The 17,022-nt window shown below is 35.1% G+C and overlaps 1 protein-coding gene across 1 annotated transcript in view; it reads left to right on the top strand.

Moving 5' to 3' along the window:
* The first annotated feature begins 9,082 nt into the window (after positions 1-9,082).
* Positions 9,083-17,022, top strand: part of LOC137387925 (uncharacterized) — a 77,994-nt gene continuing 70,054 nt past the window's right edge. The window contains exons 1-2 of the mRNA XM_068074441.1: positions 9,083-9,166; positions 12,474-12,593. Of these exons, the coding sequence (XP_067930542.1) occupies positions 9,083-9,166; positions 12,474-12,593 (204 nt within the window). The remainder of the gene's footprint in view (positions 9,167-12,473; positions 12,594-17,022) is intronic.

Genomic DNA, 17,022 nt, shown 5'->3' with positions numbered 1-17,022 from the left:
TGCTTGTAGTAAGCTAAGCAAGTATCATACTCTATCTTAGAGGGATTGCTCAGAAACACAGTTCTGTTAGTTTTCAGACTTTGTAGTTGTCATACCTTCTTTAAGAATTTATCTTGCTATTAATTTGCAGTCAGTCATTTGTTCAATAGATTTCTTGTTCATTTATTTGTTCAATTGCTTTAGGTAAGCATGTCTCGTCAATTGCTTTAGGTGAGCATGTCTCGTCAATTGCTTTAGGTAAGCATGTCTCGTCAGTTGCTTTAGGTAAGCATGTCTCATCAATTGCTTTAGGTGAGCATGTCTCGTCAATTGCTTTAGGTGAGCATGTCTCGTCAGTTGCTTTAGGTAAGCATGTCTCGTCAATTGCTTTAGGTGAGCATGTCTCGTCAGTTGCTTTAGATAAGGATGTCTCACCAATTGCTTTAGGTGAGCATGTCTCGTCAATTGCTTTAGGTGAGCATGTCTCATCAATCGCTCTAGGTAAGCATGTCTCGTCAATTGCTTTAGGTAGGCATGTCTCATCAATTGCTCTAGGTAAGCATGTCTCGTCAATCGCTTTGAGTTTTGCTTTTGTTAAGCATCTGCCAAAGAGCTGTTTCATTGACCCTCTCACTTCTCTCGTTTCATTTCGACTTGTTATTTTTTTAAATTTTCACAGATCTGCCGTATTTTCCCTCATTGCATCTATTTGGGCATTCTTATCAGCTCCCAGTTGAACAATATTCGATCATCGTTGCATGTTTACAGTATATACAGACAAAGCTGTGTTTAATTTTTTAAATATTTCTGTGTTCAGAGTTTTTTAACCAGATCAGTTTGTTGTATACAAAATAGGTTTCATTTTTAATATTACAACAAACAGCTGCACAAACCACTTTTGCTCTCGGAGTTGTCCTAACTTAGGCAGATGGAACAATAACTCAAGCTTTTGGAGGCATGATAACTCCTTGAAAGTAACTATTATTAAAGATCTTTATCGAAGACAGTGGGATTAGTCGCAGAGGAAGATCTGATGTTTGCAACTAGTGATCTTCTGAAAGGACACAAACTGTTAGATTAGTCAGGATCCTAAAATTGAGAAATTATATTCCCTTATAGATATTTATCAATTAATTAATGAATAGATAAAAACTGTTTTTGAAAGTTTTAAAATCTACACTCATTTGTAGGTAAATAAAAAATGATTGTATGTCAAAGAAGCTTGTAAACACAACAAACCAATAAGAAAACAAATGCAACTAAACAGACATATTAAGGAGAATCAAGGCTGGTTTAGTTACAGGAAGTATGAGAGTGAGAGTTATTGCTTCTACAGTCAGCTTGCTGCTTTTACTTACCAAATATAATTATACCAGCTTGATGGCCAGACATCAAATAAGCGAAGGTAACCAATTGTAGGGCACTTTACAAATTGGCAATGTAATCACACACTGCATCATCACAATCAATTAATTACATAGCAGTGAATTTACTATTTGATGTATTAATCTACTTATATAGTTCACTCTATATTGGTGAGCTTAAGTTCGTGGTATCATGTAACTTATTTACATTTTATGTTAAACATTTGTATTATGTTTCCATTCTTCTCTTTTAAAAAACTGGAGACTATTTTTTAGATAGTAATATTAATAACAATGAGCAGAATTTAGTCAAGTAGATTGGTTTCTTTTCATTCATATCTTAGCTCGTGACAGTTTGCATAAAAAAATTGTTTGAAAAGTCAGTGTTTGAAAGTGAAACTAGCTTAGCAGTCTTGATAGTTTGCTGCAAGCAACTGCTAGTCATTGGCTGCTAATATCAATTCTATCTGCCAAGACAACCGCCTTTACATATTACTGTCTTCGCTATCACTTGTGTCTGTTGGGTCATGGCATAATTACGTTTTAGCTTTACACTTTTTCATATCTTGTTTCAGTAACTTTTATTTCATAATCTTTTTGATAGAGATTGCTTTTTCTATTTTTTATACTCTATTTACTTAAGTAAGAGATGCTTGGTGTATATGTTAAATCAAAGTCAATCGTTTTGCAATGAAAATAGTAATCAATGTTTTGGAAATGTGTAGATGCAATTTAAAATACAGTCAAACATGAATAACTCGCCCACGGATAGCTCGAACACATGGTTAAGTCGAATGGTTTCTTAATGATAAATTGCTATAGATAACTCGACCTCAACTCTGTTAACTCGAACAGTTTTTTGCCCAACGGCTACCGAGACGGTTGTTATCGCTTTAGAAAATCACTTTATTCCAAGTCATAGAGGTATAAACCTCAACTTTTCGTAAATCATAGGCGTCGTTATTACCACCATTGGCAAAATATTTTTGTCAATGACTTTTCTAAAGGTTTGGTGAATTTTGATTTTTACCAAACATCCGCTTAGTGATCGCCTTTCGAAAGCACGGAAAAGTGAGGTGACCTTCGCATAAACTTCAAGAAAAGTCGGCAAAATTGATCTCGGTTAAAACGCTCAAAAGAAAAAGATGTCTTTTCTTCTGAGCATTTCAACAACGATCAAGATTTGCCAATTTTAATCTAAAAAACGTCTTGGCAATAACATCACTTCAAACAACAAAACAATCTCAAGTGATAGAAAAATCTCCTATACTTTTTGATAAAAAAGTTTTAAACTTTACATTAGAAGCATTTAATTTGAAACAAGCCATTTATGCTTTTGATTTCTATTATAGTTTGTATATGTACATGTATCTACTAATAAATAAATACGTGGACTTGTGACAGTGCTCTGATAACTTGAACGCTCTGATAACTTGAACACTTTTGCTCGGTCCCGTGAAGTTTGAGTTATCCATGTTTGACTGTAATTTGTTTTACATGTATATTAGTTACTGTCCGTAAGTGTATGGTATCATTTAACTTATCAACATTTTATGTTAAAAATTTTATATTATGTTTCTTTTCTTCTTTCTTAAGAAACTGGTGACTATTATTTTAAATTCTTACTAAATAGTTAAGTCTAAACAGTTTGTTCGCAAAATAAAACAAACGATGAGTTGTCCTCTCCTGCTTATTGTCCATTAGCTGAGGGTCAGATTCTTATTGAGCGCATGATTATAATTGATTGATAGCCATTGTATTTAAAGCTATATGTGAGGAATCTCTTGAAGATTGAGGATGATGTCTGTTTAGCTTATTGCATGCAGACACTGTGTGTTTTTAAGAGTATTACTGTACAAGCAATGACTCTATGATCTTGGCCGGGTATGCCTGAGCCCAAGGGCAAAGAAACCTCGACGACTGGAGACATATCTAGTTGTAGAGAGCAATATAAGGTTGGATGCCATTCCTACCATCACCAGTTGCCCTTTTTGGGAATTGAATCCCAACCTGTTGTTTGCAGGTCTGGGGTTCCAGACCACTGACCACTATGGCACTTACAGTAGGCCTACCTACTGAACTAACAGAATGTTTCAGGCCAGTTGTTCCTAAAAATAATATATCTAAAACACCGTTTGTAAATATATAATACTATTTTTGATTTTGAAATTTTTTGTGGTTTTTTCTACTTTTTTATAAGTATTTACGATCAATCGCAGCAAAACTAGTGAATTTATTTTTTAAAAGTTATTTTTGGAGATTAAAAGCATGTTAGTTTTAAAAACACGCATGTCATCATTTTCTTGGTGTAAACTAACAACTGCTTATAAGATCATCGACTCAATCTCTGCCAATAATTGCTGAAAAGAAATAGTAGAATCGCTTTCAAAAGCAGCAGGCAGCTGATCTAATTCCTATCCCAGCTGCTATTTTAATTCCTTGCGTAATTACAATGTGGATGATAAAGCTACGTAGCTAATTCTTACATAAGAAAGTTTTATCAGAGAGTTAGGCGTCAATTCTCACGGTTTACTGCCTAGTTCTTTAATGGAATGCATTATCAAAATCAATGACCTCTGCATCTAAATGGAGTAGTCGACATGCAAGCTATATAACGTCAAGAACCACTCACAGATACCGCTTAATCAGATATTGGCATAGTCTCTAGAGTCTAGAGGTTTGATGCCTGAGTCTGTCAATGCCTAGCAGTGGCTGATCACTCCAAGTGAGGTTCTTTTAAATATTCTTTATACAAATGTGCAAATTTTGTTTAATGCTCAAAGCATTCTTTATTTATCGAAGAAGTTCTGCACTTAAGCCTGTTTTCAAAAGTGTAAGTTCTAGTTTTTTTAATCATAAAAGTTAATTGTTGCATTTTTGGCTTAACTTTCCTAGCAATTTTTTAAAAATCTAAAAAGTACAATCATGGCGGACGGAGTTAGCCAATCAGAAACGAGCAATGCAAAAAACACTTCAACATTAACATGCTGAACTTGACAAGCAAAGTTCAAATGCATATCTGTTCGCATCAGCGCACAGAGTAATATACAGAACGTATCAGTGCACAGAGTAATGCATGTATCAATGCACAGAGTAATAATGTACAGAACGTATCAGTGCACAGGGTGATGTCTGTATCAGTGCACAGAGTAATGCATGCATCAGTGCACAGAGTAATGCATGCATCAGTGCACAGAGTAATGTCTGCATCAGTGCACAGAGTAATGTCTGTATCAGTGTACAGAGTAATGTCTATATCAGTGCACAGAGTAATGTCTGTCTCAGTGAACAGAGTAATGCCTGTATCAGTGCACAGAGTAATGTCTGTATCAGTGCACAGAGTAATGTCTGTATCAGTGCACAAAGTAATGTCTGTATCAGTGCACAGAGTAATGTCTATATCAGTGCACAGAGTAATGTCTGTATCAATGCACAGAGTAATGTCTGTATCAGTGCACAAAGTAATGTCTGTATCAGTGCACAGAGTAATGTCTATATCAGTGCACAGAGTAATGTCTGTATCAGTACACAGAGTAATGCCTGTATCAGTGCACAGAGTATGTCTGTATCAGTGCACAGAGTAATGTCTGTATCAGTGCACAAAGTAATGTCTGTATCAGTGCACAAAGTAATGTCTGTATCAGTGCACAGAGTAATGTCTATATCAGTGCACAGAGTAATGTCTGTATCAGTGCACAGAGTAATGTCTGCATCAGTACACAGAGTAATGTCTGTATCAGTGCACAAAGTAATGTTTGTATCAGTGCACAGAGTAATGCATGCATCAATGCACAGAGTAATGCATGCATCAGTACACAAGTAATGCCTGCATCAGCGCACAGGGTAATGCCTGCGTCAGTGAGTGCTCATTGTGGTTTAGAACATTTGTCGGTAAAGTCACCCCTGTATATCGTCATCTACATGTAATTCCTTGACACTCAATCATTGAAAACGCGGTTGAAGCTCTCATGCGTGAACACGTGTCCATTATTCTGCCAAACGAAGACAGCTCTAGGAATGTATTGCTAGCTATCGCAGGTGAGCCATTTGATATGACTCAGTGTTTATAAACAGAAAAACGGTGAGCGGCATTGTATATTTTATGAGTTTAAGTAAATACATAACCTACTAGCTAAATATCTGAGTGCAAGAAACTCTGCGTTCCTTATATGCATGAGCGGGATGCATTGCAGTTCATTGATTTGTGAAATACTGGAAGTGGAATACACTAGAGAATAGTAAAACAAGAGTGTAGGTCAGTCTCTAGCATGGAGTTGCTCTGCTGAAACGGTTAGTGGAACTATATTAGAGGACTGGCTGAGAGTGAGTAAAAAGCAGTCAGTCAAACGTCATATTACTGTCCCCGGATTTGTGGAGACACTGGGAATTACGTCAATTGTGTGAAATGTCACTGATTTTGACAGGTTTGTGTTTCATTGATATTTTGCCAAATGAGTGATGCAAGTGCTTCCTCCTATTTCACACATGGTTTAGATAACGAGAGGTTACTAACCAGCCATTTTACCATCCCGACTGAGTCGTTGGGCTTGGTTTGAGTTCCAACAAATTATTCAGACTCTTTCCTGTTTTCAGTTTTAACTGTTGCTAATAGTGAATTTGGTCAACTAAGACTCGACTCAGCATCGTGATATGGAAAGGTATGTCAGCAGCTGCAGGCTGTGTTTTGTACTACTCACCATCGCAGCCTTTAATATAATATTATGGGTATGGGTTGATGTTCTCATCGGAATAGCAGCTTAAGAAAACGGATGCGCTTATCCTTTCACATTAGCTATAACCCGGTGGCTATGTTCTGGCTATATTATTAACTTATTGTTAGCTATACTTTACCCAGGTTCTCTAGCTTTACACATGTTAGCTAGCTTCACATGCAGTAACTATACTTTACACATGGTAACTATACTTTACATATGGTAATTATACTTTACACATGGTAACTATACTTTGCACATAGTAACTATACTGTACACATGGTAACTATACTTTACACATAGTAACTATACTTTACACATAGTAGCTCTACTTTACACATGGTAACTATACTTTACACGTGGTAACTATACTTTACACGTGGTAACTATACTTTACACTTGATAACTATACTTTACACATGGTAACTATACTTTACACATGGTAACTATACTTTACACGTGGTAACTATACTTTACACGTGGTAACTATACTTTACACATGGTAACTATACTTTACACATGGTAACTATACTTTACACATGGTAACTATACTTTACACATGGTAACTATACTTTACACATGGTAACTACACCTTACACATGGTAACTATACTTTACACATGGTAACTATACCTTACACATGGTAACTATACTTTACACATGGTAACTATACTTTACACATGGTCACTATACTTTACACATGGTGACTATACTTTACACATGGTAACTATACTTTACACATGGTAACTATACTTTACACATAGTAACTATACTTTACACATAGTAGCTCTACTTTACACATGGTAACTATACTTTACACATGATAACTATACTTTACACGTGGTAACTATACTTTACACGTGGTAACTATACTTTACACTTGGTAACTATACTTTACACATGGTAACTATACTTTACACATGGTAACTATACTTTACACATGGTAACTATACTTTACACATGGTAACTATACTTTACACATGATAACTATACTTTACACGTGGTAACTATACTTTACACGTGGTAACTATACTTTACACTTGATAACTATACTTTACACATGGTAACTATACTTTACACATGGTAACTATACTTTACACGTGGTAACTATACTTTACACGTGGTAACTATACTTTACACATGGTAACTATACTTTACACATGGTAACTATACTTTACACATGGTAACTATACTTTACACATGGTAACTATACTTTACACATGGTAACTACACCTTACACATGGTAACTATACTTTACACATGGTAACTATACCTTACACATGGTAACTATACTTTACACATGGTAACTATACTTTACACATGGTCACTATACTTTACACATGGTGACTATACTTTACACATGGTAACTATACTTTACACATGGTAACTATACTTTACACATGGTAACTATACTTTACACGCGTTAACTATACTTTCCATAGTTAGCTAGCTTTAACCATCAGTTGGGTTGATAGGAACAATTTTCGGATAAAGCTGACACTAAAACTTCAAAAAATGCATGCAAGTTCAATCAACAGATCTAATAGACATCATGAATGATTGAGAATACCTTCTATATGCTATTCATTTTTTACTCTCTGCAGAATTTTTTGTAAAGTAGTTTATTATTAGCTCCTTGGTGTTTCCCAACAGCGAGAGTGCATAAATAATGTGACCTTCTAACATGTTCAAGATGACAGCCAGCAAAAATTGCTCAAAACCAGTTTGCTTCCAAGTCATGTTAAGAATATATTACTTTTCCCTAAAACTGTTTAATATTCGTAGCCTTTAGTCCAGTAAAGGGAGTAATGCTAAGCTTGTTCTACGGGCCCTAAGGAGAAGTTAATAATAAAGATACCACGGAGTTCTAGTTTTTGTACGGGAAGTTGCCACGGTCAAGGCCATTCATAAAGCACCAGCCTTTCACAACCGCTTTTCATGAAGCATCATTCGCTAAGTCCATCCCTCGCTGATGAGACACATGACCGTGATATGATATCTTGATATCTTCTCTTCGATCTTAAAATATAAAGACATTCTTGGAGTTTGATGTATGAGGGTCTATTGAATTTAAGCAGACTGTTTGTGGGCAATTACATAATGCTCCAAAGTACTTTTTCTTGCTAATACTGAATGGGCGAGCCGGAATAAAAGCCATGAAATCTCAGGCTCGGTAAGGGCGTAGGCGTAATGTTCAGCTATTTAGAAATAGGACGCTAGCTCGTGGGTGTCATAGAGTTTCATGCTAATGGTATGCAGATTGGTAAGTTTATTTATGTAAAGCTTTGCTTTACCAATCGCTCTGAGCCATCTTTAAACTGAAATGTAGCGTTGATAGCTTTGTCTACGGTGATGAAAACTACAGCCTGAATTCTACGTTATATGTTGACGTTTGCTTTTACATAATAGTAACAAATTATAGGCTTTGGTGTACGAGTCTAGAACTTCTGTTTGTCATACAGCATTTTATGTTTGGTATAGAAGTGTGGCATATTTTTTTAATCCAAATTAGTAGAGAACTTACATCTTTACAAAAGAACTTACACATACTTACTATTGTTAAACTAACCGGGTGATTATTTGTTAGTATGCAATACAGAACTGAGATCTATATATATACATGTACGTGTATTTGGAGATAGCAGAATTTAGCTGATATCTCTTAGTGGCGCTAGAAGCATTGACTGTGATGTGTTCAGAGATTATACAGTAATACCACCACTTATGCTAGTCATGACAACGTCTGACACAAGTAAAAACCTTCAAGGTCACCAAATCATGATACTAGAACTTGGTTTGAATTGAGTTGCTGGAGCGTAGGCATCATTCCAGATCAGGGTGATTGAGCTTTTAGACTGAATAGTCTTTCATTAGCTTTTTATATTTCAGTAGCTAAGAATACCTCGAGAAGAATCACATAACATTGGAACAGAGGCTATCGGGTACTCCACTTTACCTGATAATCAAACTGCTCATAGAGACCTAAGCACTATAAGGAATAAATTGACTAAAAACCAACGAGAGAAACATGGCCATGGATGGATGGTTCACTCAACTGGCCCGCACCGTTATAGCTAATATTAGAAAACTCGCTGATGATCCTGAAGCCGAGGTAGGTCTAAATCGATGCACCTCTATTATCCCCTTAATATACCTAATTAGCCAAAGCTCATTGCCATTTGGCCTGAGCACCCGCATATCTACAGGGTGTGTGACTCCCAGGGGAGAGATTGCGTGAAGGGCAGTCATCACACAGAGCAATGGGCAGCCTGCAGTACAGCTGCTAGCGCTGACCTTTGCAGCCAATGACACACTGTTACTAGTGTAAGTTATGGTAGTCCACAAGAACTAGCCAGAGCCTTTGAATCATGCATAAATCAAATCAACTAAAGGTACTTGACTTGCAATGATACCAGTATGCTTCCTCTATCTAGATATTTTGAGTGATTTTATTGATAGCGGCTGTATAAGTCATGCAAATGCTGAAGCTGAAATTAAAAGAGCTTCAAAGATTTAATTTAAAACGCTAGAGCTTTTTTAAATTAAATCTATTTTAGTATAATATTAGTCTAACTATTTAACCCGGATTAACACATACAACCAACAATGTTCAAGTATTTACTAGTAAGAAAACTTAAACTCAAAGAGCTGAGGCGAAATGACTTTGACATGTAGGCTTTCATTGGCATGAAATTTGTAAAATAATTTTCGAAAATTAGAATGTATTTCATTCAGATATTTTGGTAATCAATGCTGTGAATAAATACTTTATAGTGGGACAATCAACTTAATTTGAAAAAAAATCTAAATAATCTAATTTTTTATAAATGCTGATCAACGTAGAATAGAAAAAACCAAGTGCTGTTTAAATAACGTTATCTGGACAATAGTTGTGTGTGAGCAACCCATAGATAAATAAACCATAGATATAATCCATAGATATATAGGTTTATATATCTATGGAGCAACCCTTCAAAGATAGAGTGTGATGTCTGTTTAGCTTACTGCAAGCAGAAGCTGTGCATGTTTTTCAAAGTATTATTGTACCAGCAATGACTCCGTGATCTTAGCTGTCCAAGTCTGTTTGCCATGACAGGGAAACCTCAACGTCTGGAGACAATCTTGATAATATTGAGTTATAAAATGCATTGAATGTTACAGTGCGTTATCTTACTTGTGAACTGGGCCTATGTATTGATTGAACCATCAAGAGTCGGGTGTCTGTAATAGAAATGGAATCGCTGACCATGCAGTTACCTGTTTGAACAAACCACATATCATTGCAAATAGTTGTCTTTGCGGGACATAAAGACATTACCCATCTTATTACCTGCAGCATATCATGGTAAAGGTTGTTCAGGCAAAGTAAAGGCCATAGAGTTCACAGCTATCATCTCAACTCATCAGCATCCGTACTTTGATGTCTAAGTAAAAGCTATTCCTCTGGTCATAAATAGCTAGCTTAGCAATGATATTTATCAGTTTTACTGTCATGTGGGTGTGGAGTCGTCTGACTACGCAAGGCTTGTCTATATTACAAGGGCATGTCAAGTGTTTGAATAAAGATATTCACTTTGATAATATTTAGGGGCAAAACAAGCCAGGGTTGAGATTGTCAAAACTACCTGCTTGTTTCTTTTCAACAAACTCCCTTTGAAATTTAAACAAAAAATTCATTTGTTTTTAGTTGAACAATCGATTAAACGTAAACTTTTTAAATGCTTGGAGTGCATTATATTATATTTTGGCTGTTGAGGTGTGTTACAATCTACTAAGCATTTTGATAAGATCAAAAAATAGAGAAATTGCCCGGCTGCTACTAATGGACCTCTTTACACAAATGTTAATAGCCATGTACAGCTTACACGAGTTAGTGTATAACAAGGAAACTAGAAAGGAGTGTAAGCTTTCCCTTCTCATATAATTGCTAATGTCTCATTCAGTGGCACTGATGATGTCCCGTTAGGAGGTCTCTACTGGCCAAAGTTATGAAGCATCCATATTTGGCACGTGGCGTTGTGCCAACACCTTAGTAGCTGCATTGACTGATCCCTGACTGATGCATTGACAGGTGTCTGCATGACAGGTCCTGTCGTCCCAACATATTACCTGGACTTGCTACTCTTGACTCTGGCACTGATCATGTATTAGCTAATTAAGTTATCTGTTTATAGCTATTTTCAACAAAACAATGTGGTAATAACCAATTTAAACATTTTGAATAATGTTGTAGAGTTCAAAAGGTGTACCCTCACTAACCGAATTAAATTTTACCATACAAAGACCAAAATGTTTGCTTTTGGTATGATAGCGATATGAGTTTTAGCTGAGACAGTTGGAGGTTATAGAAATGTTTGATAGTTAAATTGCTGTGATAGCACTACTATAAATCACTAGGTGTTTACATTAAAACTGAGTTTGCATTTTAGAAGCATCTGTGTAACCGCATTGGGGAGGTTTTGCATAATGTAGCCCACATGATCAAGGTTGGACAAGCAAAATTTAAGATAATCTACTGCAAACATATCTGCAGATTTAAGAATCTACAGATAGTCAGATTGTCAACTTTTTACTTGCAACTTTTTACCTGCAACTTTTTACTTGCGACTTTCTGAATATTTCCATAACCCAGCATTTATTTTCAATCAAATTAACTAAAAATTTCAACGAAACATGATAAAAATATATATAGACGGGAGAAGTTTTATTAATGATCAGTTAAAACTCGGGTTAATAATTGGGTAAAAAAACCTACTTTTCAAAAAGTAAAATTAAAAATTGTTTTTAAAATAAAATCTGAAAATTAGACTTGAAGATCCAAAAAGATTTAAAAGATCTGCAGTTGAAGTAAGAATTACCATTTAGTTCTGGCAGGTCAAGGCCATGGTGCTCAAGTATTCTGAACAGTCGCCAACATGCTTTACTCAATGCTGATGTCAGCATAAACAGTATCAAACAGATGAATGTTCATATCAGTGCCGATATTGCCAGTATTGCCGATAGTATCTACTCCTATGTTTGCTCTGTGTAGCCACCTTTGATGTTAGGTCTGTGTATCCACCACTTGAGCTTGCTCTGTGTATCCACCACTTGAGCTTGCTCTGTGTATCCACCACTTGAGCTTGCTCTTGCTCTGGGCAGCCTGACTAAGTACAACACTTATATTTTAGTCAATATTATAGATTACTTAAGCTAACTTATATTTTTCTCCAAAATATAATTTAGCTCTTTGTAATTATTAGATTATAAAATCCTTTTTCTTTTTAATCTTTCCGCTTACACATTCGCTACAAAATTATTGGTTGAGATGGATTAGTACAAAATTCATGGCATTATTTGAACAAATTGAAATTTTTAAGCATTTCCATTTCTGTAAGTTGCACCTGCAAAAGATATTAAAAATGTGAATTACCATTCAGGAATCTTCGGTTGTACCTGAATGCCAAGCTGGCAAGTCGAAAGATGAGGTGGAGACAACTCTCACATCTGCAACACAGGAAAAAAAGGAAGCTGCTTTAAAAGATAATGATGATAGAAAGGTAAGAAATAAAGTAAACTGTATATAACGGTGAAAACATTTGGTAATGATAATTTTAAAATTTCAGAGAGATGGTAGCTAGTTCTTTTAATCTTATAGAGCAGTCAGTTATAACCAACCGCTAGTCGCCCAACCAATAGAAGCCCACACACAGTCATAGCATTGCAACAATTTGTAATGATAGCTTCAGCAATTACCAATTTTATGCTTTAGTGCATTGGGAATAGCATTCTATAGCTACAGCCAAAAGGAACCACGCTTATAGCTTCATGAAATCTGCATACATATTTGCTTGTACTTAAACTAACAAAGTAATTAATAAACCTTGATGACTCAGAGACTGGTTTCATATCAAGCCGGCATATCATTTCCTTTATTCTAGGTTTAATGGATTAAGCCAACCGCAGCAAATATTATTAATGCTAACATTACTTTGTCAACATCTTGATAAGAGCTTATAAATTACTAGGTATTCCAGTACTTCGGTTTGGAGAAATGTCTCTACTGTTTTTGCCTTCATTCTAAATTATCAACTCTGATGCTTTGATTCTTTCTGCATTACAAGCTATTATCTCCGGGAGACTGTGTTATCTTATTAAAGATGGACTTCTATGAAATTTTAGTAAATTTAATCAGAAATTTTTATTTTTTATCATTTGAAATTGTTTTTGATGTTTGAGTCGGTCTGGCTGCCAGGATGTTTCAAGATTAGAGTGGATAAAACCGACTGAGATGAAATTTTGTTTATTTCAATTTTCAAATATCCCGGCGGTAAGATCACCTCAAGCATTAAAAACTATTTCAAATGATAAACAATGCCAATATTTCTGACAAAATTTACTAAAATGTTATAGAAGTCCATCTTTAGTACCATGCATAAATCTCAATCTATTTGGCTCGCAGGGATTATTCATTTTTATACCTGTGTAGGACAATAGAGTCTCTGAATAAGAATGGAAACAAAGAGTTTGTTGATGAAGTGAGCATAAATTGTGTATAGCTTGTGCTCATATCTCTAGTTTAACAATTTTGTCAAATCTCTGAAAAATGACATTAAGACTGAAGCTTAATTTTACTGGAATTTGTCATTTCTGAGAACTCTATCAGCCACTATGCATGACTCATGACTTACTAAGATATAAAGATACAATATTTGTCAGTTTTCCCATGAAACTTTGCAAGGCCAAGCCTTTTTTAATCAAATCATCAGGGTTCAATTCACGCATTGATGGATGTTGGAGAAACAATTTTGTAGCTATGGCAAACCTATGTCAAGGTCGTTAGTGTTAAGAGAAAGCTTCAGATATTGTACACCTTGATTTTAATTATTTCGTTAAATTTTATTGATTATTAAAAACTTTAGACAGCTTTAGAAATTTGTGAAACCTAAAACTTTTCATGGTTCCTGAGGGAAGACAAGCCCATTTTACAACACATTTTGATTGGATAATTATTGTAGCCCACAGGTACTACGTTTGTTGCGAAAGGTAGCACCTTTTGCAATGCATGTAGCACTTGTGGCTGAGCCCACTTACTACATTTTTCAAAATCACCAGAAATGATATAGGTACATATTCCACACTGTTTATATTAATATCTAGTATATAATGTTAGATTTATACGTAGTCTGGTGAGCTGTATTCCCATTTCGCCAACTGCTCATCTGGCCCACCTAATCACCTGTCCAGCCTATCACACGCTCACTTGACTATCAGCCCTCTTCAATAAAGGTTCACTTAACCATTGTTTCACTCTGAGAGACATTTACACTCACTTGACCTACAGCACACCCTGCTACATGTTCACTCGACTTTCAGTTAGTCTTGGTACATGTTTACTTGCCCAGTAGTACACTCTGCTACATGTCTACCTTATAGCAGTCTAACCTAGTATATGTACAACACATACGGTAGCTCTTCAGGTTATGTCTCTTCCTCATCACTCAGTTTATATATATATATTCGTTCAACTCTGTCTCTCTATATTGATATAAGTCTGGTCTCCTATATTTTACCTGCCTTTTTGGCTATCTAACCAGGCTACCCTTGAACATGAAATTACACAAAATTTTAGTTGATTTTATCAGAAATTATCGGTATTTTTCTAACAATTGCAAATGTTTTTGATGTTTCCAGACTAAAATCAACAAACTTAATCACGGTTGAAACGCTCAGAAGACATACTGCAAAATGATGTCCCTAGTTGCTATCATTACTATAGTTTATATTGGCTATTGCATTCAAGTTACAACTATAAACGTCATAATCGCACTTTCGCTTGATCTGAGCGTTTTAACCGCGATCAAGTTTTATCAATTTTAGTCTTGAAACATCCTGGCAATCAGATCTTTTCAAACATCAAAGACAATTGCAAACAATAGAAAAATACCCATACTTTATGATAGAATCTACAACCTTTTTGGAAAAGTTCATCTTTAATGTCAAAGCCATAATTTAGGTCTCTGAAAATACCTTTGAGTTGAAAGTTCATAACATAATGCTACCAATATTATTAGGAAAGAAATAGTATCAGAAACTTCACTAAAATTTGTAAGTCTTCTCTAAGTTTTATAGCAGTTGAAAGTAGTAATCAATTCACTATTGTGTCTAGATAGATGTGTGAAGAGTCAGTCCTGAATCAGGTTATGTACTTCAGATTTAACTAAAGCGCAGCGGTTATAGGAAGTCAAGTAGCTGTCAAGTTGGCTTTTCTCCGATGAACAATCAATGCATCACTGATCAGAGGAAAGTCACGTAGAATCTAGTTAAACCCTGACTAGCTCGGCTATGCATTTGAATACACAGAAAAATCTGATAACTCTGTTATCTAGTTTATTATAGTCTCTCTCAGAGACTCATAGACTGTATAAGTGCGGTTCAATTGGAATATAAATCATCTGTCTTAGTGTGTAGGCGAGTGTGATTAAATGTGACATCTCTAATTGAAAAACTCCAAAGACTTGTCAGTTTGCGTCACAAATTTAATTTAAAGAATCTTGTTGAATTAAAAAAGCTCAACTCAAAAGTAGGACAAGTGTAGGAAGAATGTGGTTAATAATATTGTCACCTTTATCCTTGTAGATTGTTGTTTTAATATTAGCTAAAATGAATTATTGTATCATTTCCTTTCAAATACGTAGTTATTGTATAATACTGGCAAGAGAAGATAACTCTAGTATAGATACTTACCATTGCTAAAGCTACCAATTTGGAATTGTTTTCTCTTACGCTTTAACATATAGAATGTGTGTAAAACATGCATTGAATCTAGTAGTAGAACAAAATCAAAAGAAATCAAAAAGCACAAACAGAACTTTATGTTGATTTGTGCCGACAGCCACGGTAACATTTGTTAGTTTGTGGAGTTGAGAAAATAGTTCCAGCTTTAACTAATGTTGTCATCTATTAATCAGCCCACCCAACAACCAATTGAACTAATAGTTTTGTATATTCCAGATTTCATTGTTTGATATAATTCTTTTTAATGAACATGTTAAGTATTAGTTACACAGCTATAAATTTACACCAACATTTCATTTGCAAAGTGTCTTCTTCGTGTTAAGCAGCTTTTAAGTTTTTAGAGTAATTTAGTTTAACTGTGTAAGCCTTCAACTTTTTATTTTGGTGACAACATTTAATTCAAATAAATGTAAACCATTTATTAAAAAATATTATACTTGTCATATGCTTGTCATAAGAAAAAAGTGTACAAGCGTTGTGGTACTGCTGTTGGCTCATTGTCATTCCACATAATGCAAGTCAGGTTAATCAAACCTTCTTGCAAAAATAGTAGGTAATGATGGAAGTGCACATAGCAGCCCTACCAAATCATGGCAGCTTTGATAGCCTGATGTTTTCTAATACAATATAGGTTCATGTAATGTTCTACTACTTGCATGAAGAAAGTGCAGGGAAATCAGCGAGAGTCATGCTAAATATATTTACCACGCGATATAAATGCTAGTAACTAACTTATAATGTCTGCAGTGATAAACCTGATGCTTATTTTGTTTAAAATAGTAACCTGGCATTTCAGAGTGCAGCAGTAGTAAATTATGTTACTGTTTGGTAATATAGAGAGACATTAATATCATTAATAATAGAGAAAAGTCTGATCAGGTAACCTATCTGAGTTAGTGTAACAAGTGCACGAGTAAATTAAAAAGTGACCGTGACCGGAAAGTGAGTTTAATTGAACAAATTCAGTTTAGAGGAGTACATCGCTAGTCTTGGAAAAATCAATAAAGTACAACTCCGAATCGTTGAAACATTAGGGTGCGATATCGTCGGCATAAGTCAGCTTTGAATCTATTCGAAGCATGAAAACCCAGTGATTGAAGCCTCAAGTTTATCAAACTCAATGAAAAACAGAAATCAAATACAGTAAATAGCTTTTTTCCCACTCTTTTAAAAATGTGATGTCTCAGAGAT

This window comes from Watersipora subatra, chromosome 2 (genome assembly GCF_963576615.1).
Source record: "Watersipora subatra chromosome 2, tzWatSuba1.1, whole genome shotgun sequence".
NCBI lineage: Eukaryota > Metazoa > Bryozoa > Gymnolaemata > Cheilostomatida > Watersiporidae > Watersipora > Watersipora subatra.
This window is presented reverse-complemented; position numbering and strand designations above follow the sequence as displayed.